Raw genomic sequence first — 24,206 nt, 5'->3', positions numbered from 1 at the left:
CTAGACACTTTGCAGGACAAAAATGCCCTGCTCTGCTCTTATTGGGTTTGACCAATGGGAAGCTCTGCTACTGAACCCTGCCCAACTCTTTAAATCTTCCCCCCGCCCCCGTTCCCCTCCGTCTCCTGACCAACCCATGCAAACAGCTATATCCATCGATACACTTACGGTCACGCTGCGGATGACTCCGGTCTGCCCCACGACCTGGCTGTCCAAGTAGGTGTCACGTACTATGACCTGGATGTCGGTGGTGACCCAGTCGCTGGAGCTCTGCTCGATCCCAGAACCTGGTGTGTGGGGGTTGTAAGCTCCAGGAGAGGGAACCCCTGGGGTCATAGGGCTGTAGCCCACTGGGCTAGGGCTGGGACTAGCCTGGAGAGACAGACAGAGACAGAAAGTCAACGAGTTATCAGGGTTTGGTTGACGTCAAAGCAAAATGCATCTCTGTGGATTTAACAGAATGCATTGCTAATTAGACATCTATAGGATTACGCTGCTGTAACACGTTCCTTGGCTCCCAATAATATATGGGAATTGGGGTAGTTACACCCCCACCTTCTTTAAGGTAAAGGGACCCCTGACCATTAGGTCCAGTCGTGGCCGACTCTGGGGTTGCGGTGCTCATCTCGCTCTATAGGCCGAGGAATCCGGCGTACAGCTTCCGGCTCATGTGGCCAGCAGGACTAAGCCACTTCTGGCGAACCAGAGCAGCGCACGGAAACGCCGTTTACCTTCCCGCCGGAGCGATACCTATTTATCTACTTGCACTTTGAGGTGCTTTCAAACTGCTAGGTTGGCAAGAGCAGGGACTGAGCAACAGGAGCTCACCCCGTCGCAGGGATTCGAACCGCTGACCTTCTGATCGGCAAGCCCAAGAGGCTCAGTGGTTTAACCCACAGCACCACCCCCACCTTCTTTAGGGCTACTTAAAAAAGACCTGCATACTCTGAGTGACACAGGGTGGTGTACAAATGTAAAATGTAATAAATAGTACCCTGTTTCCCCGAAAATAAGACAGTGTCTTACATTAATTTTTGCTCCCAAAGATGCTCTAGGTCTTATTTTCAGGGGATGTCTTATTTTTCCATAAAGAAGAATACGGTACACATTTATTGTCTAACTGTGAGTCAGCCAGACTCTGTCAGGGCAGAGTGAGCAGCCAGGCGATGTGGGCTCTCTCGATTTAAAGGGACCTTGCACTGCCTGAACAGCTCCGGCTGTGCTGCGGCAAACAGTGAGCTGTGCGGTGGAGCCCGCCGCTACGGTCCAGAGGAGTCAGACGCCTTATGGTAGCTTCGGGGGCCTTATATTCAGGGAGGCCTTATGTTCGGGGGAGACCTTATTATCAGGGAGGTCTTAATTTCGGGGGGGGGGTGTGCCTTATATTGCAGCGAGAGGCAAAACTGGAAGTAGGTCTTATTTTCGGGGGAGGTCTTACTTTTGGGGAAAGACGGTAATACTGACTGTCTGCTTCTGTGTTTAGACACAGAGTCACACGTTGATTTATATGTGGCAGAAGAGCTACAGTGCACATGGCAAGATCTTAAGCTCTATGCATTTCTGCAATTCATTTAAAAGTTTGCTGGCCCAAATCTTCTATGACACAAGCGCACACGTTCTTTGCGGGAGAGGGAAAATCAGTCCGCAAGCCTTTAGCTGCTTTCAAGGGCAGCACCCTCAAAGCCATGCTTTTGGTTGCGTGTATTAAGGAGACCCAAACCCTACCCAATCTCAACCGTACCTGGTAAGCCATGGGAGACGGTGTTGGGTGGTAGCTGGCCGGAGAGTGGGTGTTTTGGTAGCCAACGGGGCTAGGCGCCACTTGGTGGAAACTCTGCGGGCTTGGACTCGGCTGGTAGGAGCCCTGCGGGGATGGAACGGCGTAGGGAGAAAACTGGTCTGTGTTATACCTGCCAAGAGAGAGAGAGGGCTTTGGTCAGGAACAGGTGGGGAGGGACGGAAACACAGTCAAGTCTTCACTGCCCTCCGCCAGTTGCTTCCTCAGGTTAAGCTCTGGGGTATTACACTCAGAGAAATGGCATCCTGGTCTTGACCTTTAAAGCCCTTTGTGGCTTAGGGCCCTCGTATCTACGGGAGCGCCTCTCCTGGTCTGCCCCGCAGAGGACCTTAAGGTCCATGAACAACCAAAGTTTAGAGGTCCCGGGCCCTAAGGAAGTCAGACTATCCTCCACCAGGGCCAGGGCCTTCTCAGTGATGGCTCCGGCCTGGTTGAATGCTCTGTCTCATGAGACCAGGGCCCTGCAGGATCTGATTTCTTTCCGCAGGGCCTGTAAGACAGAGTTGTTCCACCAGGACTTTAATTTGAATTCAGCCTGATCTTTTATTTCTCTTTTCTTCCTTCCCCCTCCCCTTTTATGAAGATTACCCGCTCTGAGACCCCACAGCTAATTCTCCCCTGGCCTCCTCGCTGGCCCAAGTAGGACCAATTCAGCCAGCTAGCCCTGGGCATTATCTAATGCTTATTTCCCCTAAATTGATTTTTGAATATTGTTATTCATGTTTTTATACTGTGTTTTATGCTGCTTTTATAATTAAGTGTTTTAAATTTGTTGTTAGCTGCCCTGAGCCCGGTTTTTTAACTGGGAAGGGCGGGTTATAAATAAAAATTATTATTATTATTATTATTATTATTATTATTATTATCCTGAATTCTTTGGGAGAACATCAGTTTACTCCACAGAAGAGGACTGTAAAGCACTAAGAAATTCACCCACATCTTAGGCAAATAAAATCCTTTTTGTTTCGCTTTCTCCATTCACAGAGATCAAGAGAGTTCTATGGAGTCCAGGGGGAGGAGGAAGGAGGCAATACAATTCCTGGAAGAAGCAACAAACCCTCCCTTCCAACTCCAGCGCACTTACATAGCTGGGGTCCCAGGCGTCTGAGGGTTGTACGGCGGGTTAACCTGCGGGGAAGAAGGGTCGGGATAGCCAGGAGTCTGTGGGTTGGGGGTTCCGCCGTAGCCTTGTGGAGAAGGGGTGGGCTCGTCATCAAAACCATAGTCGAACTCTTCATCCGCCCTACAGAAAAGGAAGGGGGGGGTTTGGAGGAGGCAAAAGAGGTCAGCTGGGCTCAAACGGATTCACGCCTCTCCACCCACCCAGCCTCCTCCTCCGATGAGGAACACTAACCTGGAGGGAGTGTTGGGGTTGTTGGGGTCCCAAGCCCCACTCTGTGCGGGGGTCCGGCTGCCGTCGTGCAAGGGGGTTTGAGAGCCGTAGTGAGGAGTCCGGTTTCCTGAAAGGTGGACGCATGTCATGAGGTTAACACCCAAAACCAGAGGGTGAAAAAGGCAGCATCTTTTACATGTATACCAGTGCTATCCTAGAAATCTCCTTTCTCTTGCTTAATTTATTCCGCTCCTTAAAATTAGTAAGAAGAAGAGTTTGGATTTGATATCCCGCATTATCACTACCCGAAGGAGTCTCAAAGTGGCTCACAATCTCCTTTCCATTCCTCCTCCACAACAAACACTCTGTGAGGTGAGTGGGGCTGAGAGACTTCAGAGAAGGGTGACTGGCCCAAGGTCACCCAGCAGCTGCGTGTGGAGGAGCGGGGAAGCGAACCCGGTTCACCAGATAACGAGACTACCGCTCTTAACCACCACACCACACTGGCTCTCAGTAACATTATTGAGCTGTGGTTTGCTAACTAACAGGAAACCACACCTGACAGGTAAGACCTGACTGTTCTCCCCACCCCGGCCCCCATGGCCCCCCTCCATCCTCTACTCACCATCATGCGACGGAGTCTGTGACCCATACATTGGCGTGCGGGACCCTGACCCATACATGGGGGTCTGAGAACCGTACATGGGTGTCCGTGCATAAGTGGAGGTCATGCCACCTGGTTTCTTTGAACCGCTGCCAGAGGGGAAAGGGAAATGCTCGTTAGATAATAACAGAATCGGGACACACACACCCTTCACTTTCTAGAAAAGAACAGACCCCGCATTCCCCAGGCATAAGGAGGAGCTATCCATTCATTCTCCATGTGGGCTGGGGCCAATGGGAGCCCGTCATCTAGACCAGTGTTTCCCAACCTTGGGCCTCCAGCTGTTTTTGGACTACAATTCCCATCATCCCTTGCCACTGGTCTTGCTAGTCAGGGATGATGGGAGTTGGAGTTCAAAAACAGCTGGAGGCACAAGGTTGGGAAACACTGATCTAGACACCACCCCGTCCCTGCAGCCAATGAACGGCCAGGGATGCTGGGAGTTGTAGTCAAGCAATGCACGGAAGGTCGCAGGCTCCCAAACCTAGTCCAAATTCCCTGGTGCTTTAAGATGATTTGCACTAAAAGCTGGGCCAGTCTTAGTCTGAAGGCAGCCCTGTTTAGGGAAGCTTTTAATGTTTGATGCATTACTGTATTTTAGTATTTTGTTGGAAGCCACCCAGAGTGGCTGGGGCATAAATAATGTATTATTATTATTATTATTATTATTATTATTATTATTATTATTAGCTCTGATGGGAAGGTCCGTGAGAGGTTCAAGGAAGTCAACCAGTTTGGTGGAATCATCTTTCCATTGGGGTAACATAAAACCCCTGCTCTCTTTTTCAGCGTATCCACAGTCCCTGAATGCAGGGAGCACAATGTGTTGGCTCTTCTGTGCCTCTGGGAATCCCAGGTAGTAGGGGACCCCAATCTAGCGTATATTACCAGTGTGTGTACAACAGGGGGAGGGAACCTGTGGGCACCCAGCTGCCACTGGACTACAACTTCCCCCATCCCTGACCACTGGCCTTTGAGTCCAGCAACTTCTGGCAGACCCCATAGGTCCCTCCCCCTCCGCCCCACCAGGACTTGCAGGAGTTAGGTGTCTAAAGCGTCTTCCCACGCTGCCCCTCTGCATCCCTTATTCAATCCGTGCCGGCTCTTACAAGGTCGTGAGACGCTGTCGGTCCACAGAGATGGTCTGGCAGGTGGAATGTAGCTCCACACGGGCGGTGGATTCTGTGGCATCCTTGACCATGCCAATGTAGCCTGTGAGAGATCGGAACCGAGCTTGTTAACCTGGGACACGTAGGGCATTGGGATATTCCGTTCCACCTTAAGGAACAGGCATGTCACATGCCTGTTTACACTCCAGCACAGCTTGCTGGGAACTTCCGTTTGCATATAGCTCTTGCTTTTGACACAAAGGAGACCAGACATGTTTCCTTTTCTCCTGATGTACGCTGAATAAACTGCTTGCAAATATGCTCACACAGCCTCTCCTGCCACTTCTGTTTGCGCAGCTTTTACTCTGCTGAGTAGCGTGCCCTGGCTTTCGAAGCTCGGGTCGCAGATTCATGTTGCACCAAGGACTGGAGTTCGCCTGGCACATCGGCCGGTGGGCTGGAGCCAGCTGGGGGCCTGCCAATTGCCCCCGTTTCCTTGGCTGCATGCCAACATAGGGGGCACTGCCAAACTAAGCTAACTTCCTCCACCACATGCCTGGGAAACTGAATCCCTCGCCTGTGGATGTCTACCACTGCAAAACCATTTTCATTTAACTACGGATCACTTACAACCCCAGGGCTTCAGGGGGGGATAATCCTGGCAGGGGCGAGTTAAGAACATAAGAAGAGCGCTGCTGGATCAGACCAAAGGCCCATCTACCCCAGCATCCTGTTCTCAGCAGCCAACCAGACGCCCATTATGGTAAACCTGTAAATGCAACTTGAACCTATGCTTTGTGAATCTGTCTAATAGCTGCATACCAAGGGGGGGCCTTTAATCTCATGCAGCTACCACCTCCAGGGAAGGTAATGACGCTCAACTCAGTTGAAAATGGCTTTTCAACTGGGAGTTCTTTGCAAACCAGTTTTCCCAGTCCTGTCCTAATTAATGTGCTGCAGAACGGGAGACAACCTGGAAACACTGCTGTTTTAATCACTTTAAGTATTCTTAACCTGTTCCAGGATCCGATAGTGAAAGGTGGGCAAGAGCGAGGGGACAGCTTACCTTTGTAGGGGCCTTGGGAAATCCGCACGGTCTGCCCAATGAGGTCGTTATCTCTGCGCCCGCGGCCTCGGCTCATCCCACCTCCTCCAAAGCCGCCGCGCTGCCCTGCGGAGCGGGAGGAGGAACACAGAGGTGTAGCACAGAAACACAAACACTCCCAAAGAGACCCCAGCTTGTCGGAAACGTCAGCGGTTGCAAGCCTGGGAAGATGCAAAATGTGCATCTCCCTCCCCTGCTGTAGTCGTGCACAACCTCCCCCACCAATCTCATCAACACCTTCAATTAAGGTAGGTAAGCTGTGCTGGTCTGACGCGGTCGGAATGGATTAAAAAATTAAAAATTAAAAAATTGTCCAGTAGTGCCTTAGAGACCAGCTAAGTTTGTTCTTGGTATAAGCTTTCGTGTATAAGTTTCAGATATCTGAAGAAGTGTGCATGCACACGAAAGTTTATACCAAGAACAAACTTAGCTGGTCTCCAAGGTGCAACTGGACATTTTTATTATTTTTTTATATATATAATCATCAATTATATACACCCTACCACCCATAGACCTCAGGGCACAACGTAAACATTACAATACAGTGGTACCTTGTTTTAAGAACAGCTTAGTTTATGAACAACTTGGATTAAGAACGCTGCAAACCCGGAAGTAGGTGTTTTGGTTTGTGAACTTTGCCTTGGAAGCAGAACATGTTCCGCTTCCTGTTGAGTGTAAATTGAGTCCCCCGCTGCTATGGGAAAGCATGCCTTGGTTTAAGAGCGGACCTCCAGAATGGATTACAGTGGTGCCTCGCAAGACGAACAGAATCCATTCCGCAAGTCTCTTCGTCTAGCGGTTTTTTCGTCTTGCGAAGCAAGCCCATTAACGGATTAGCGGATTAGCGCTATTAGCGGCTTATCGGCTTAGCAGATAAGCGGCTTAGCGGCTTAGAAAAAGGAGGGGGGAAGGGGAAAAACCCGCAGGAACTCGCAAGACATTTTTGTCTTACGAAGCAAGCCCATAGGAAATTCGTTTTGCGAAGCACCTCCAAAACGGAAAACTCTTTCGTCTAGCGGGTTTTTCGTCTTGAGAGGCATTCGTCTTGCAGGGCACCACTGTAAGTTCGTAAACCAAGGTATCACTGTATAAAAAAACAGAAAATACGTAACAAAAGAGAAGACAACCCAATAATTCCCCCTTGCACAACACATTTTTTAAAGGGCATCAGGTGTCAATCAACCTTTACCACTGGCAGAAAAAAAGCAGGTGCGTGTCAGCGTTCAGAGTTTTGGAGGGATTTGGTATTTGTTTTAGTGCCTAGAATAACAGACTCACAGCTTATTCGGTGGCTCCCTTGTTCCTTCCAGTCTCCTGCTGCCGTTCATTTGCAGCAGTGCACCTCCTTGCTGGGGGGAGGGGGCAGAAGGGGGAAACAGGTGCAACTCAGATCCCAGGACGCCCCAGGATACGTACCTCCGGCGCTGGGATGCATGGGGCTGTTGATGCGAGGACTCATGGGCTGGAAGCCGCCAATGGTGAAGTTTGTGACATCCCGGGGCTGGGGGGAAATAAGAGAAATGAAAAGTTCGGAAAACATCAGTAAGCCCCCACCGCACACCCCGCAATCTGGCGCAATGTTTTGGAAAAGGAGTCGGTGAGGAGCAGGAGGGGGAGAGTGTTAGAATATTCCGCTCCACCTTAAGGGACAGGCATGACTGTTGTGTGTCACATGTCTGTTTACACTCCAGCACAGCTTGCTGGGAAGTTCCATTTGTGTATAGCTTTCGCTTTTAGCTGTCTTGCTTTGGACACGAAGGGGATCGGACATGTTTTCCTTTTGCCCTGATGTATGATGAATAAACGGCTTGTAAATATGCTTACCCAACCTCTCCTGCCACTTCTGTTTGCGCAGCGTTATCTCTGCTGAGTTGCATGCCCCAGCTTTTGAAGCTGTGGGTCGCAGGTGCTGCAACAAGGACTGGAGATCGCCCGGCACACTGGCCGGTGGGCTGGAGCCAGCTGGGGGCCTGCTAAATTGCCCCCGTTTCCTTGGTTGTATGCCAACTCTTGCTTTTGGTGGGGGGTGGGGTGGGGTGGAAAGGGTGGTCCCAGAGCCATCCTTTTGCTGCTGCTAACACCAGAACTCGTGGACATCTAACAATGCTGATGTTGGAAGATTCAGGATGGGGGGAAACAAAGCACTTGTTAAAACAGAGCATAGTGGAAATGGCTGCCACAGGAGGCTGTGATGGCTACTAGACACCATTGCTCTACTTTGAATCCCAGTTTCAGGAGGCTGCAGGAGAGGAGAGGGCTGCTCTTGCGCTCAGGTCCTGCTTCCAAGCTCCCCAGTGAGGCACCTGGTTGGCCACTGTGAAAACAGGACTGTCTGGCCAGAGTGGTGCATGCTCTAGTTATCTCCCGCTTGGACTACTGCAACGCGCTCTACATGGGGCTCCCTTTGAAGGTGACCTGGAAACTACAACTAATCCAGAATGCGGCAGCTAAACGGGGGACTGGGAGCGGCCGCCGGGACCACATAACACCGGTCCTGAGAGATCTGCATTGGCTCCCAGTACGTTTCCGAGCACAATTCAAAGTGTTGGTGCTGATCTTTCAAGCCCTAAACGGTCTCAAAGGCCCAGTATCCCTGAAGGAGCGTCTCCACCCCCATCGTTCTGCTGGACACTGAGATCCAGCACCGAGGGCCTTCTGGCGGTTCCCTCATTGCAAGAAGTGAGGTTACAAGGAACCAGGCAGAGGGCCTTCTCAGTAGTGGCGCCCGCCCTGTGGAACACTCTCCCATCAAATGTCAAGGAAATAAGCAGCTATCCTATTTTTAAGAGACATCTGAAGGCAGCCCTGTTTAGGGAAGTTTTTAATGGTTGATGCTGTATTGTTTTTAATATTCAGTTGGAAGCTGCCCAGAGTGGCTGGAGAAACTCAGCCAGATGGGTAGGGTATAAAGAAGAAGAAGAAGAAGAAGAAGATGATGAAGAAGAAGGAGGAGGAGGAGGAGGAGGAGGGGGAGGAGGAGGAGGAGGGACAAGATGAGCCAATGGCCTGACGAAGCAGAATCTTATTATTTATTAAATTTGTAGACCACACTATACCCTTAGATCTCAGGGCGGTTCACAACCTAAAATCACAATTTCTGTTTGGCCACTATGGGAGGCAGGTTGCTGGACTAGAAAGGCTCTGCTTGGGACCTTGTGAAACCTAAAGGACTACTCAATTCGAAGCCGTGACAGACCACTGTGGATGACAAGGAGAGAAAACAATTTGCTTCGTGCAAAATTTACTGGGCCTTAGGGTTACCCCTCCAACCAACTTCTTTACATCGCAAGGTTATTAAATGTATTAGTCAGAGGGCAGCTAGTAGCAATGTTGAACCACTGATGTCCTTTCTAAAAATGATGACGCTGAGACGTGTTCACATGGAGGTGTGCATATTATCAACAACAACAGTAAGGTTCTAAAGAAATAAAAAACAAAGCGCTAAGTGGGTTTGTGCATGGAGAACGAGGTCCGCTCACACAATAGAACCCCCCACCCAACAGTTCCATGCAAACAACAATGTAGTTGAATCCTTGCCCCTGCCCCAAATCTATTGCCAGCAACTGCTGGTTGGTCAGAGGGGTTGCAACCAAGATTAACATGCCCCTCCTGAGAGGTGAACTACTTTCCCTTCTTACCTTTGAGCCCCCGGCCAGAACCAAATGGCGCGTCTTGCACACAAACATGCCCCCGTTTTCCACCAGCTTCTTGCAATGCAGGAAAGCGAAGCTCCTGAAGAGGTGGCGGATCTCGCCCTCGCGACCCTGGAAAGAGAGGGAGGCAGCAAGGGGCGCTTTTAGTTCAATGGCAGCAAGCGTAGCCTGGGTTGAGTTGGAGGCCACGGCCTCTGCACAACAGGCAGGCTGTCAGATGCAATGGGCAGGAAGCCCTGCGCACCCAGAGCCACCCCAGCTGTGCAGCTCAGCACCCTCGGAGCCTGCCCTGCTCCTCACCGAGTGGGGCCCGTCGATGACTTTCACAATGTCTTTGACATGGATGTTGTTCTGCTCAGAGTCCAGCGCCACGGCAAAGCGGTTGTCCTTCTTCCGGTTCACAGCCTGGTGCCTGACTGTCACCACTTTGCCATACATGTTGAGGACCTGGGGGGCGGAGAAAAGGCTGAGTCGCAGGGTTGGGAGATGTGGAAGGTGGGAAAACACCTCCTCAGCTCCCTGGGATTCTTTGATGAATGCTGTATGATGAGCGAGGCATATGTCCTTGTGCACATGTGCATACACAAGATCAGCTAAAGATAAAAGGTAAAGGACCCCTGGGATGGTTAAGTCCAGTCAAACACAGCTATGGGGTGGACTCATCTTGCTTTCAGGCCAAGGGAGCTTGCGTTTGTCCACAGACAGCTTTGCAAGTCATGTGGCCAGGAGGACTAAACCACTTCTGGTACATTGGGACACTGTGACAGAAACCAGAGTGCACAGAAACACCGTTTACCTTCCTGCCGCAGCAGTACCTATTTATCTATTTGCACTGGTGTGCTTTCCAACTGGTAGATTGGCAGAAGCTGGGACAGAGCAATGGGAGCTCACCCCGTCGTGGGGATTTGAACTGCCAACCTTCTGATCGGCAAGCCAAAGGGGCTCAGTGGTTTAGATCACAGCGCCACCAGCTGAAAATGACTTATTGTGCCTTAACCGTGAAGATATCCCAAGTGAACATTCTTGTTTTATAATTTAAAAAACAACAACCCCACATTTGTCATTCTGGATTTGATCCATTAAGGAAAGCAAAGTAAGATAAAACCACGCAAGATGCAAGGCTGTCTCTGATGTAAGGAATGGAAGGCAGCAACTCCCATAACCCAACCAACCCGCAAAGGCAGCACCCACCTACCTGGAAGGTCTCCCGCTCCAGGCGGACAATGACCCCCACTGTCTGGGGGTCCAGCTGCACCAGCTCCCCCCACTCGTGCTGGCCGCCAACATCCACGCCAGAGGCTGTCTCCGAGCAGAGCTGAAGGTCTCGGGGGAGGACTTTGAGCTGCAGGAGGGAAGGGAGTGATCTCAAAAAGGCACTTTTGACATTTTGACTTAGGTAACATAGCACAGATGCAGAAAGGAGAGGTAATTACGAGTTTGGTTTAAAGTCAGGAGACTGGGGATGGGTAAGATACACATCACCAAAAACCACCGAGACTCTCAAGACACTCCACCACCACCAAGGCCGAGACAGAGGCTGTTTTTCTCTGCCTGCCAGCCTCACTCACCTCATGCATTGTGAGGTCGGAGAAAAGGATTACAAAGTTCTCCTCCACACGGACAATCAGTCCCGTGTCGCCCTCAAAGCGGCCGGCAATCACCTTCACGTGGTCCCCCATTTTGAAGTATTTGCGCAACTCCTGAGCCGGGAATTCTAGCATGTCCTAGTGGGGGAGGAGGAGGGAGAACAAAGAATTGATGGAAACCGGAAGGGAGAGGGCTCTTTTGCTTGAATCCGGCTTGTGGTTTTTCCATAATGGGCATCTTGCCAACCACAGCGAGACCAGAATGCTGGACTACGTCGGCTACTGGGCAGATCTAGCAGGCTCTTCTTATATTCCGTCACGATCAACAAAGCCAGCCAATAAAAAAAAAGCAGCGTGTGTCTCATGCAGGCATCTCATCTAAGATGCTGGACTCAATGGGTCTTAGGCCTGATCCATAGAATCATAGAGCTGGAAGAGACCACAAGGGCCATCGAGTCCAACCACCTGGCAAGCAGGAAACACCATCAGAGCACTCCTGACATATGGTTATAATAATAATAATTTATTATTTGTACCCCGCCCATCTGGCTGGGTTTCCCCAGCCACTCTGGGCGGCTTCCAACAAAGATGAAAGATACACTAAAATGTCACATATTAAAAACTTCCCTGAACAGGGCTGCCTTCAGATGTCTTCTGAATGTCAGGTAGATGTTTATCGCTTTGACATCTGATGGGAGGGCATTCCACAGGGCGGGTGCCACTACCGAGAAGGCCCTCTGCCTGGTTCCCTGTAACTTGGCCTCTCGCAGTGAGGGAACCGCCAGAAGGCCCTCGGAGCTGGACCTCAGTGTCCAGGCAGAACGATGGGGGAGGAGACGCTCCTTCAGATATACTGGACCGAGGCCATTTAGGGCTTTAAAGGTCAGCACCAACACTTTGAATTGTGCTCGGAAACGTACTGGGAGCCAATGTAGGTCTTTCAAGACCGGTGTTATATGGTCTCAGCGGCCGCTCCCAGTCACCAGTCTAGCTGCCGCATTCTGGATTAGTTGTAGTTTCCGGGTCACCTTCAAAGGTAGCCCCACGTAGAACGCATTGCAGTAGTCCAAGCGGGAGATAACCAGAGCATGCACCACTCTGGCAAGACAGTCTGCAGGCAGGTAGGGTCTCATCCTGCATATTAGATGGAGCTGGTAAACAGCTGCCCTGGATACAGATTTGATCTGCGCCTCCATGGACAGCTGTGAGTCCAAAATGACTCCCAGGCTGCGCACCGGGTCCTTCAGGGGCACAGTTACCCCATTCAGGACCAGGGAGTCCTCCACACCTGCCCACCTCCTGTCCCCCAAAAACAGTACTTCTGTCTTGTCAGGATTCAACCTCAATCTGTTAGCCGCCATCCATCCTCCAAGCACTTCCAGACACTCACACAGGACCTTCACCGCCTTCACTGGTTCTGATTTAAAAGAGAGGTAGAGCTGGGTATCATCTGCATACTGATGAACACCCAGCCCAAACCTCCTGATAATCTCTCCCAGCGGCTGCATGTAAATGTTGAAAAGCATGGGGGAGAGGACAGAACCCTGAGGCACCCCACAAGTGAGAGCCCAGGGGTCTGAACACTCATCCCCCACCACCACTTTCTGAACACGGCCCAGGAGGAAGGAGCGGAACCACTGTATGACAGTGCCCCCAGCTCCCAGCCCCTCAAGACGGTCCAGAAGGATGTTATGGTCGATGGTATCAAACGCCGCTGAGAGATCTAGCAGAACTAGGACACAGCTCTCACCTTTGTCCCTAGCCTGCCGGAGATCATCATCATATGGTTGTCAAGCCTCTGCTTAAAGACCTCCAAAGAAGGAGATCCAGCAGGACTCAAGGTGTCTGTGCTCATCCTAGCCGCAAGCAGGCACTCCCCCACCCACCACAGCAACGAGGGCTCACTCCCATGTCACATTTCAGCTTGCGGTTATAGATATCGCTTGGCAAACAGCCTACATTGGCTGTTCCCTGACTTTGGGGGCATTGGAGCCACGTACCTACGGGACCGCCTCTCCTGGTCTCCCCGCGGAGGACCTTAAGGTCCACAAATGACAACATTTTGGAGGTCCCAAGTCGGAAGGTGGTTAGATTGGTCTCAACTAGGGCCAGGGCCTTTTCAGTACTGGCCCCGACTTGGTGGAACGCTCTGTCACAAGGGACCAGGGCCCTGCGGGACTTGCAGGGACTGCAAGACAGAGCTGTTCCGCCTGGCCTTTGGTTTGGACTCAGTCTGACCCTTATGTTTCTCTCCCCTTATGGTTTTGATCTATGGGCTACTTTTAAAATGAGGCTGCATTTTAAACTGCATTTTAACCTGTATTTTAAATTGGTTTTTTCCCTCTATTATGATTTTACTGTAATTTTATTGGTGTTAGCCGCCCTGAGCCCAGCTCTGGCTGGGGAGGGTGGGGTATAAATAAAATTGATGATGATGATGATTATCCCCATGGCTCCATAAATTAATCCCCAGTTCCTCCTGCCCTACAGAAAGCATTATTCAGAACAGAGGTTTGCACAATCCACGTAAGGAAAATAGTAACACAATACAATTCAGAACAGTGACCACTGATTGCACATCTATTCGAAATCCAATTCAAACTACTTAGGTTGAATTACCGTATTTTTCGCTCTATAACACGCACCCGACCATAACACGCACGTAGTTTTTAGAGGAGGAAAATCTGTAGGCATGCCACCCGTAGGCATTCCCTCCATAACGCACAGACATTTCCCCTTACTTTTTAAGAGGAAAAAAGTGAGTGTTACGGTGCAAAAAATACGGTAATTCAATGAAACGGATGAATTTGATCCAATGATCTAAGATTTCCAAAGCCATTTACACCTCCCGCGGCCCCCTAGGTAATCCCACTGCCCACTTTGGGAACTACGGCTGAGATCCTTATGCACCCAGTATGCCATGACGCCAGAGAGAGGAAGAAGGGAGAAGGCAGGGAGCCACTGTACCTTGAGGTCTTCGTGCTTCGGCATGATGGTGATCTTGTTCCCGTCCACGCTTAGGATCTTGCCTTGCAGGTTGATCAACTCCCCCTCACACACCTCCACGTTGTCGCCGGGCTGGAAGTTGTGCTCCCGCTCCTTCCCTGAAAGCCGGAAGGAGGTAAGTGAGACGGCGCAACCTGGGCAGCTTGCCACAGCCTCCTTCCTGAGAGAGGAAGCGTGTGGCGCGTTCCGATGGCCTTGGCCTACCTGGAAGGCACAAGGGACCCGGGACCATTGGGGGCTGTGGGTCCTCTTGGCGGGGATCCGCATGAGCTAGGAGCGAGTGCCTGGGGAGTCACAGAGGAGCACACCAGAGGCGGCAAAGGCCAGCAACCTCACTCTACGGGGGGCTGCCCTTGAGACTGACCCAGAAACTCCAGCGGGTGCAGAATGCTGCAGTGAGACTCCTTACGGGGTCCTCGCCGTGGGATCACATTCACCCGGTGGTATACCAGCTGCACTGGCTCCCAGTGGCGTACAGGATCAGGTTTAAGGTGCTGGTTTTAACCTTCAAAGCCCTATACGGCCTAAGACCCTCGTATCTATGGGACCGCCTCTCCTGGTACGTCCCACGGAGGACCTTACGGTCTTCAAACAAAAACATCTTGGAGGTCCCGGGCCACAGGGAGGTTTGGCTGGCCTCAACCAGAGCCGGGGCTTTTTCGGCTGTGGCCCCAATCTGGTGGAACGCTTAGTCACAAGAGACTAGGGCCCTGAGGGACTTGATATCTTTCCGCAGGGCCTGCAAGACAGAGCTGTTCCGCCTGGCCTTGGGCCAAGGCACAGTCTGACCCCCTCCTTTGGTAATCCTCACAGAACTCTAGCCCAATGGTTGCCATGAATTTGATTTTGAATTAATTTTAAAAGGAATTGATTTTAGAATGTTGTGTTACTTTTATTGTTGTTAGCCGCTTTGAGCCCGTCTTCGCCTGGGGAGGGCGGGATATAAATAAAATTTTATTATTATTATTACCTGTGCTTTCCGTCACCACCTCCAAGTCAATGCCTTCCGGTTGGTCTTCAAATTTCTCCAGCTCAGACAGGGTGGGCTTCACTCCTTCTGTGATCTGACGATGCCCAGGAGACAGCACGGGTGGTTTGGAGGGGGAGAGAAAGCGAAAGACACAGAGCAGGCTGAGGGGGTGGGAAGGACAGAGGCAGCACCATCTACACCAATACTGAACTTTTTCAAAGGCCTCACTCCCTGCTTCTGCCAGGGCTGACTTGCAGATCTCACGCCCCCCGGGGACGTTGATTGCCTCGCGAGGGACTACCTAGGAGGACACATCAGCACCGGCAGATGCAAAGCAGGCACTGGCAGGTGCCCGTTAGAGAACACAGCCCTGGTCTGGCTGGACCAATGGCTCCCCCACCAGGTTCAAGCCAGCCTCCAGCGCAGAATGTCAGCTACCTGCCATTTCCTCTTATACAACAATGGTCTATACCTCTTCCACCCACCCTATTGGCTCAGGGCTCCCCCAATCCTTACCACGGCAGACATAGCAAAGCTCTTGAAGAGGAAGCCCTTCCTGCTGTAGCGATTCCCCTCAAAGATTAGGAAATCCCCATCAGAGGCCACGTCGCCGCCCAAAGACCTGGAAAGGAAGGGATGGAGAGACTTAGCAGTTAGCGTGACCAGCAGCAAGAGAACAGCTGGAGATGATCTAACACTTGCTATCGGCTTAAGGAGACTAAGAGAAGAGATCGTAACGGAAAAAGAGAAATTATACGAACAATATATGATGTGGCAACACCAAGATAAGACTGGATAGAATTATGAACTTTGTTTGGACTGATTGGGACATTAACGCAGTAATAAGAAGATGATCTGAATCCCCCTTTGGATCTTGAAGTATGGGTTCCCCCAACAAAATTTAAAAATTTGGCTTTGTAATTTGGAATCTATGCGATGTGATTTAATTTGATGTGATTGGCCAGTTAATAAAAATTATTAAAAACAAAAAAAAGAGAACAGCTGGAGATGGACAAATGGGTTGGTTCCCCAGGAAGACAAGAGTCTGCAGCTGTCATCACTCAGCCAACAGTCTTTCTGCCCTGGGTTCCCCCTCTCAGGCCCTTCAGCACCCGCCTCCTCTCCAAATCTGGACACACAGACCCCCCCCACCCCCGCCCTTCTGGAATCTCACCGGATCTTTTCGGCATCAAAGAGGCGCTGCGGCGGGCGCTTGAACTTCTTCTTCTTGGCAAACCAGTCTTTCTGAAATGGGAGAGGAAGAGGCAGGGTTTGCGAGGGGAGAAGCAACCCAGGAAGTGTGGTGGTTTTAGAGAGAATTTAAAGGTGTAAGTGGCTAATCCCCAGCTAGGGGCCTGCCTCACCTGCCTTTGGCCCCTGGGCAAGATCCCAAAATTATGGAGGCAGAGGCAAAAATTAGATAACTAAATAAATAAAGGAGTCGATCATAAAGGAGAGAACTGGGTGTGTCCAGTGGGCACATGCAGGTGTGTGTGTGGCCACACCCACTTCTGGCCACGCCCACTGATGACCAGAACATCCCAACTCATCCAACGGGCCAAGAGCAAAGGCAGCTTACAGGGGAGAAAAGGTCAGTTTGCTCTCGTTTTAGGGAAACGCATCTCTGAATTACACTGGAGCCAACTCCAGTCTCTGCAGACCCTGCTCCCGAGGGCGGCTGCTTCTGTTTTGACACACCAAAGGGTGAAAATGAAGCACCTCTTGCCTTTCTCAGCCCACCAAACCTGGAGTAACCAGAGGCAAAAAACCAAAGGCCCAGCGGAAGCACCCAAAAGGAGCACTGGTGAATGGAGGGTCCTGCAACGAGCCGAGCCAACATACCAGGCTCATGCGGGCTTTGATGCGGTCGAAATCGATGCGGGGAATCATCTTCAGGGAAATCTGATTCTGGCTGGGCTCCACATAATCCACCTAAGCGGAAAAGGAGGGAAAAGACATTGGTCGGTGTTCAGATTGCAAGCAACACAGATCAAGCACAAACTCCTTGCTCAAAGGCAGGGGTCTCTATCCTCCACCTTGTGCAATCCAGACCACAGGATTCTCCATGTAGCATGCACTGCTGTCCAAACTTTTTTTTCAAAGAGGGCCAGATTTGATGAAGTGAAGGGCCGTGGGGGCCAACCAAAGTTGTTGAGCTTTTTGGGGGGTTGGAGTTGTTGAGGTTTTTTTAAGGATTTTACCCTAGGGAAATAAACTGCCGCAGGGGCTGGATTAAACAGACCGGCTTGCCAAATTAGGCCCCCGAAATGGACTTTGGACATACAGTGGTGCCCCGCAAGACGAATGCCTCGCAAGACGGAAAACTCGCTAGACAAAAGAGTTTTCCGTTTTGGAGGTGCTTCGCAAAACGAATTTCCCTATGGGCTTGCTTCGCAAGACGAAAATGTATTGCGAGTTCCTGCGGTTTTTTCCCCTCCCCCCCTTTTTCTAAGCCGCTAAGCCGCTTATCCGCTAAAAGCGCTAATCCGCTAAGCCGTCAATGGGCTTGCTTTGCAAGACGAAAAAACCGCTAGACGAAGAGACTCGCGGAACGGATTCTTTTCGTCTTGCGAGGCACCACTGTACCTATGTTGCTAACATAGAGAGCAAAATGGCTGGCAAACACCAGCCTACGATCTTTCAGGTTGTTGCCACCTTTCAAGCTGAGATGAACAGCGCTAAGGAGATTCCAACTAAACATCAGTAAGAACTTCCTGACGTTAAGAGCCGTTCAACAGTGGAACAGACTCTCTCAGAAACTGGTGGGCTCTCCTTCATTGGATGATTTTAAAGAGAGATGGGATGGCCATCTGTCAGGGATACTTCAGTTGTGATTCCTGCATTATAAGGGTCTAGACTAGATATTATCCCTGGGTCCCTTCCAACTCTACAATTCTGTGATCCTACACAAGGTGTCTGAGAAGTGGAAGTCTCAGCGGCTGCTTTTTTGGAAGCAGGTCAAAAGCTTTCAAGTTCTGTTAGGGATTGTAGGACAAGACCTGCCAAGAAAAGTAAAGAACTTATTTATGTACGCTACAATAGCGGCAAAAGTCCTGTTAGCACAAGGATGGAAGAATGAGGAAATCCCCACGAAAGAAAAATTGATGAGCTATGTGGAACTGGCCAAATTGACATATAAACTGCGTGAAAAGGACAACTGTGACTTCAAGGCAGAATGGGAACTTTTTACAAGCTGTCTAAAAAGACAGCAAAATGAATTGGAGTCTTTGGCAGGTTTTGAATAAAAATTTATTAGCTGAACATATGATAGGCATAGTAAGGACACGTGCAGTTTTATAACATGCAGAAAACAATGTATGTAAAGAAATCAGGGAGGGGAGCCAAGGGAAGTCCTTGGGGGGGGGGGGAGAGGGAGGGTTATAGAATCATAGAATCCTAGAATCCTAGAGTTGGAAGAGGCCACAAGGGCCATCGAGTCCAACCCCCTGCCAAGCAGGAAACACCATCAGAGCACTCCTGACATATGGTTGTCAAGCCTCTGCTTAAAGACCTCCAAAGAAGGAGACTCCACCACACTCCTTGGCAGCAAATTCCACTGTCGAACAGCTCTTACTGTCAGGAAGTTCTTCCTAATGTTTAGGTGGAATCTTCTTTCTTGTAGTTTGGAGCCATTGCTCCGTGTCTGCTTCTCTGGAGCAGCAGAAAACAACCTTTCTCCCTCCTCTATGTGACATCCTTTTATGTATTTGAACATGGCTATCATATCACCCCTTAACCTCCTCTTCTCCAGGCTAAACATGCCCAGCTCCCTTAGCTGTTCCTCATAAGGCATCGTTTGAGGGGGGGGGAGGGGAAAAATAATGTAATTGATTAAGAGGATTGATAAATTGTTATGTGGAAATTGGTTAATAAAAATATGGAAGGAAGAAAGAAAGTTAATAAAGCAAAAGACAACATTATGGGCTTAAATTTAAAAAAAAGCTTTCAGGGCAGGCAGGACACTGCTTTGATTCTGCGTTGCAGGGGGTGGACTAGATGACTCTTGAGGGACCCAACCATTCTGTGATGCTATGACTCGTCTATTCTTTTGCCTATGTAACTTGGCAAATCACCACACACGCAGCAACTAGAAAAATAAGCTAAGCCCCAAAACATCATAACCCATAAGCCTTCACTCCATCAGGTACATTAAAATACAGTCGCACCCTGGATCCCAAACACCTTGCGAATTAAACGTTTTGGCTCTTGAACGCCGCAAACCCGGAAGTGAGTGTTCCAGTTTGCAAACGTTCTTTGGAACGTCTGACGTGACTTCCGTAGCTTCTGATTGGCTGCAGGAGCTTCCTGCAGCCTATCGGAAGCCGCGCCTTGGGTTCCGAATGTTTTGAAAGTCGAACGGACTTCCGGAATGGATTCTGTCCGACTTCCGAGGTACCACTGTACAAAGAAAAGACCCATCATGCCTGTCGTTAATTCCTCAATCCGGACCCTCAGCCAAGGTCTCATCTCACCTGAGCGATGTCGTCCTTGTAGATGCCCCTCTTGAGGCGCACCCACGACTTGGGCTTCAGGTTGGTCACCTCCTTCACCACCTTAAGCACGTCTGTCATCTCCTTGATGGGCACCATCTGCTGGTTCCAGTAGCCCATGCGGAGGTTGCCCACCCCTTCGATGGCCTGCTTGACATGCGTCTGCTTGTAGGCCTCCACGTAGATGTACCCTTTCACGTGCTCGGGGGCGACCACCGATTTGATCTGCAAAGGCTGCGGAGGAAGAAGAGGGGTGGGTTACGCACAAGACAGGCTGGGACATCGCTTGTGCAGAGTCTCCAAGCTCTCAATGTAGCTCTCTCACATCTCTTGTTTATATTGCTCCAGGCCTGCCACACTTTGCAGGAAAAGGACACGCCAGGCTGGAACTTTGCTGTACCAGGCAACCATAAAGCCACTCACTGGCTCATAGAGGCAAAGTGGACTTGGCCCTGGGCAATCAGGCTGCCCAGCAATACACAGGTCCTCCCTCCCTTCCCTGTTTGGAGGAAGTTAAGAGAGTATTCCAAGCGACAAGGAAGGACTTCTGCAGCTTTTTTCTTTATCCAGATCCTTGGCACAAATGAGGAAACGTAAGAAGAGCCTTACAGGATGAGGCCAAGGGCCCATCTAGTCCAGCATCCTGTTTTCACCGTGGCCAACCAGACGCTCCAATGGGAAGCCCAGGGGCAGGATCCGAGCCCAAGACCACTCCTGTGCTTCCCAGCAACTGTTAATCAGATGCATTACTGCCTCCAAACGCCTTATCCTCCACAAGGTGAGATGTAGCCAGTTAAGTAATTCTCAAGAGCAGACCCAGTGAAATTCATGGGCCTGTCTACTAATTTCAATGGGTCTGCTCCGAGGCTCACCAACCTTGGATCTTGCCCACTGCTTCCTCCAATCCGTTGTGTTAAAGGTTTATGAGGAGAGGCAGGGAAGAAATCCTTATTTTCTCATTCTTCACTGTAAAGTTGGCTCCCGGTGGAACACAGGGTCAGATTTAAGGTTTGGTTTTGTCCTTTAAAGCCCTTCACTGCCTAAGACCCACATACCTACGGGACCGCCTCTCCCGGTATGCCCCACGGAGGACCTTAAGGTCCATAAATAGTAACACCCTAGAGGTCCCAGGCCCTAAGGAAGTCAGATTAGCCTCAACCAGAGTCAGGGCCTTTTCAACACTGGCTCCAGCCTGGTGGACTGCTCTGTCTCACGAGACCAGGGCCCTGCAGGATCTGATTTCTTTCCGCAGGCTTGTAAGACAGAGTTGTTCCACCTGGCCTTTGGCTTAGAATCAATTTGATTCCCTTCCCCTCTTTCTTTTTTCCTTTCTCCTCCTGTGAAGAGGCTGCATTTTAATGTTTTAATGTTGTATTTTAATGTTGTATTTTAAGTTGTATTTTAATCAACTTGTTTTTATTATTGATTGTTAGCCGCCCTGAGCCCGGTCTTGGCTGGGGAGGGCGGGGTATAAATTTTTTATTATTATTATTATTATTATTATTATTATTATTATTATTATTATTAAAGGCAAGACCCCCAACTCACTCCCCGGCCCTCTGCATCTGGCAGAGGATTCTGGGAAGGGGAAGGCCTGGTGGCAGCCATCTATGACGGCTAGCTGGCACATCAAGCCAACGTTTGCGTCTTCTGTTCCCCCCTTTCCAGCCCACTTACTGTGTCTGTGAACTGGTAGGCGATGAACTTCCTCATGAGCGCAATGGCTGTGGCCCGCTCCTCTCCAATCTGGGAGTGGGAGAGAGAAGGGTTGGAATGAAAAAGGATGCCCGGTGGCAGAGCGGCTCCATTTGACGCAATGCGAAAGCAACCTCTCTGAGCCTGCGGGGCTTACCTTGCATTTCACAGTCCAGAGGTTGGGATCCCTGGATGGGGAGGGGAGAACAAACACCGAAAGGTCAGCTCGCCATGGCCAAAGTAGGCATTGCCCGCTACTTAACGCCAGGGCTGCAGCCTCTCAACTGGGCCATCTCAGTCCTGCCCTCACGTCCAGAGTCATTCCCCCCCCCCCAGCCTTCACCCCGCTAAGTCTCACAAGGCCCAAGTCTTCTGATCCTGCAAGAACAGAACGCTCACAACAGAAAGTCCTTACTTGACTCCAGGAAGTAGCTGTTGCTGCGTGATGTCGTCAGAAAGCTCATCGGAGCCGCCGTACACCCTGGAGAAACAGAGAGGGGAGGTCTGTGAGGTCCGAGGGTGGAGGGACAAGGCCAAGAAGCTGGCCAGCAGGAGTGTTTCAAAACGGGGAACCGCCGGCAGGATAAAAGTGGCATACTCACGTCTCGCGCACCGAAGACTGGGCATACTTCTTCATGTAATACTCGCCCAGCTCCTCCTCTCTTTGGTCCCTGTTTTTTTTTGCAGGGGGGGGGAGAGAAACAAGAAGCGTGAAGTGAGAGGGGACGTATTAGCCAGGCCAAAGTACTTTGCACATGTTCTGGTGCAGCAGAAGGGCAAAGGCAGGAAGCCCAAAGCTCAACCGCCACCCCAGTCACCTGCAACAGCCAAATCACTTGACTCCCTGAGGTGTATATTTTAGGAGCCGCCTTACTGCTGTGGTTGTAAATGGTTTTAATACTGAATTTTAATTCTTGTAATGTGCCCTGGGACCATAGGGTGAAGGGCGGTTCTTGCAGGGCTTTACCAGAAAAAGAAATCAATGAGTGACCAGCTTTGAACATCTGAAAGCAGGGTTTAGGGGGCCCTCCAGACTACCAACTCCCTTCACCCCTGGTCACTAGCTGTGTTGCCTGGGGTCAAGGGGAGCTCAAATCCAACACACAAACTCCCTTGCTCCTGCTCCAAAATATCCCTGATTTTGCAATCTGACATATTAGACACTGGTTTGCTTGAAGACATAGAGTTTGGCCACGCAGAATTTGAGATTCAGGAAGAGGGAATGGGAGACACACAGACACTCATGCAGTTTCTTAATATAGTCGAACCAGGGAAGCCAAACAGAATCCATTCTGGAAGTCCGCTCGACTTCCAAAACATTCGGAAACCAAAGTGCGGCTTCTGATTGGCTGCAGGAAGCTCCTGCAGCCAATCAGAAGCTGTAGAAGCCCTGTCGGCTTCCAAAAATAGTTTGCAAACCGGAACAGGCACTTCCGGGTTTGCGACGTTTGGGAGCCAAAATGTACAAGAGCTAAGCTGTTCGACAACAAAGGTACGAATGTACAATACAATCGCATCTTACATGAATTTAACTTGCATGTTTTTAACCATACATGATTGAAGGCAGGCTGGTTGAAATTGCACATGTTAAAGGCAAGCAAGGCAGAGAAGCTTTTAAGCCATCATCTATTAGCTGCAGGGCAGTTCCGAGAGTTTGAGTATACAGTGGCACCTCGGGTTAAGTACTTAATTCATTCGTGAGGTCCGTTCTTAACCTGAAACTGTTCTTAACCTGAAGCACCACTTTAGCTAATGGGGCCTCCTGCTGCCGCCGCGCAGCCGGAGCACGATTTCTGTTCTCATCCTGAAGCAAAGTTCTTAACCCGAGGTACTATTTCTGAGTTAGCGGAGTCTGTAACCTGAAGCGTATGTAACCCGAGGTACCATTGTATACGATTTTTATGTCTATATGGAACCCTTGGAACTGAACCCCCATATAAGATGCAATTGTACACTTATTTCAGTAGAGGCAAACCAGGCAATTCTGCTTTCAAAATAAACACACCAAGTCCTGCCAGACACCTGTGCTGCTCCTGCTTTGTGCTTTGCTCTGCATGCAATGCCATTTACCTCCACAAGTTTTGCAGCCTCCGTGCCCCAGAGCGATCCTCGTCCAGAACCACATTGTCAATGTTGGACGCTAGAAGAAGAAACAGACGTTTGCAATGCTGAACAGAAGAGGCAGAGAAGAGTTTTTTTGTTGGGCAAAGTGTACGGGCGAGAGCTACAGAGGGAGGGGAGACCTTTCAGAATTGCAAACACTTCAGGGCCTGGTCTGTTTGCAAGTTGAGATACCCTGCAACGCTCTTTGAAAACTCCACTGTGCTTGTCAAGAAAGACCAGAGAAAAGGAGGAAAGGAGAAAGGAGGAAAAAGAGAGAGAGACTTGCAAACGCTGCTAAGGGAGTCAAGGACCCGCCATTAAGGCTGAGATATCGCAGGACAGCCCCTGCTATGCATGGGCAGCTCCTGGCAGCCATGGCCTGTTCCACCCTGTTTCTGGGTGAGGAGTCCTATGCCAAAAATGAGGAACCTGTGGTCCTCTAGTACGGCCAGTGGGCCAGGTATGAAGGCAACTGTAGTCCACTGCAGGGTCACAGTTTCACCATTCCTGTTCTATGCAGCGGTCTTCTGAAAAGGAAGGTACATTCTTTTGGATACAGACGGGAAATGTGCGCTATACGCTTCTGATGGGCACTTGGAAGAACGGCTCATAGAATTGAAGAATTGTAAGGAATCCCAAGGGTCAACCCCCAAGTCACAGTAAGCCCTGGCAGATGCCCACTCTTCTCCCAGGC

The 24,206-nt window shown here is 50.3% G+C and overlaps 1 protein-coding gene across 3 annotated transcripts in view; it reads right to left on the bottom strand.

Annotated features, from left to right (window-relative positions):
• The window catches only part of SUPT5H (SPT5 homolog, DSIF elongation factor subunit), a 37,478-nt gene that overhangs the window by 3,293 nt on the left and 9,979 nt on the right, over positions 1 to 24,206 (bottom strand). For all 3 annotated transcript variants that reach the window (XM_083753625.1, XM_083753627.1, XM_083753626.1), the window contains 23 exons: positions 23,480 to 23,549; positions 22,012 to 22,080; positions 21,825 to 21,890; positions 21,567 to 21,597; positions 21,392 to 21,460; positions 19,697 to 19,948; positions 17,067 to 17,156; positions 16,399 to 16,469; positions 15,741 to 15,846; positions 15,225 to 15,318; positions 14,216 to 14,352; positions 11,231 to 11,386; positions 10,858 to 11,004; positions 9,963 to 10,109; positions 9,648 to 9,773; positions 7,426 to 7,510; positions 5,971 to 6,075; positions 4,905 to 5,007; positions 3,757 to 3,884; positions 3,153 to 3,258; positions 2,883 to 3,041; positions 1,742 to 1,910; positions 169 to 372 (listed from right to left, as the gene is read on the bottom strand). In XM_083753625.1, the coding sequence (XP_083609751.1) occupies positions 169 to 372; positions 1,742 to 1,910; positions 2,883 to 3,041; positions 3,153 to 3,258; positions 3,757 to 3,884; positions 4,905 to 5,007; positions 5,971 to 6,075; positions 7,426 to 7,510; positions 9,648 to 9,773; positions 9,963 to 10,109; positions 10,858 to 11,004; positions 11,231 to 11,386; positions 14,216 to 14,352; positions 15,225 to 15,318; positions 15,741 to 15,846; positions 16,399 to 16,469; positions 17,067 to 17,156; positions 19,697 to 19,948; positions 21,392 to 21,460; positions 21,567 to 21,597; positions 21,825 to 21,890; positions 22,012 to 22,080; positions 23,480 to 23,549 (2,690 nt within the window). The remainder of the gene's footprint in view (positions 1 to 168; positions 373 to 1,741; positions 1,911 to 2,882; positions 3,042 to 3,152; positions 3,259 to 3,756; positions 3,885 to 4,904; positions 5,008 to 5,970; positions 6,076 to 7,425; positions 7,511 to 9,647; positions 9,774 to 9,962; positions 10,110 to 10,857; positions 11,005 to 11,230; positions 11,387 to 14,215; positions 14,353 to 15,224; positions 15,319 to 15,740; positions 15,847 to 16,398; positions 16,470 to 17,066; positions 17,157 to 19,696; positions 19,949 to 21,391; positions 21,461 to 21,566; positions 21,598 to 21,824; positions 21,891 to 22,011; positions 22,081 to 23,479; positions 23,550 to 24,206) is intronic.

Source organism: Podarcis gaigeae (genome assembly GCF_964106915.1).
Source record: "Podarcis gaigeae genome assembly, chromosome: 8".
Classification (NCBI taxonomy): domain Eukaryota; kingdom Metazoa; phylum Chordata; class Lepidosauria; order Squamata; family Lacertidae; genus Podarcis; species Podarcis gaigeae.
This window is presented reverse-complemented; position numbering and strand designations above follow the sequence as displayed.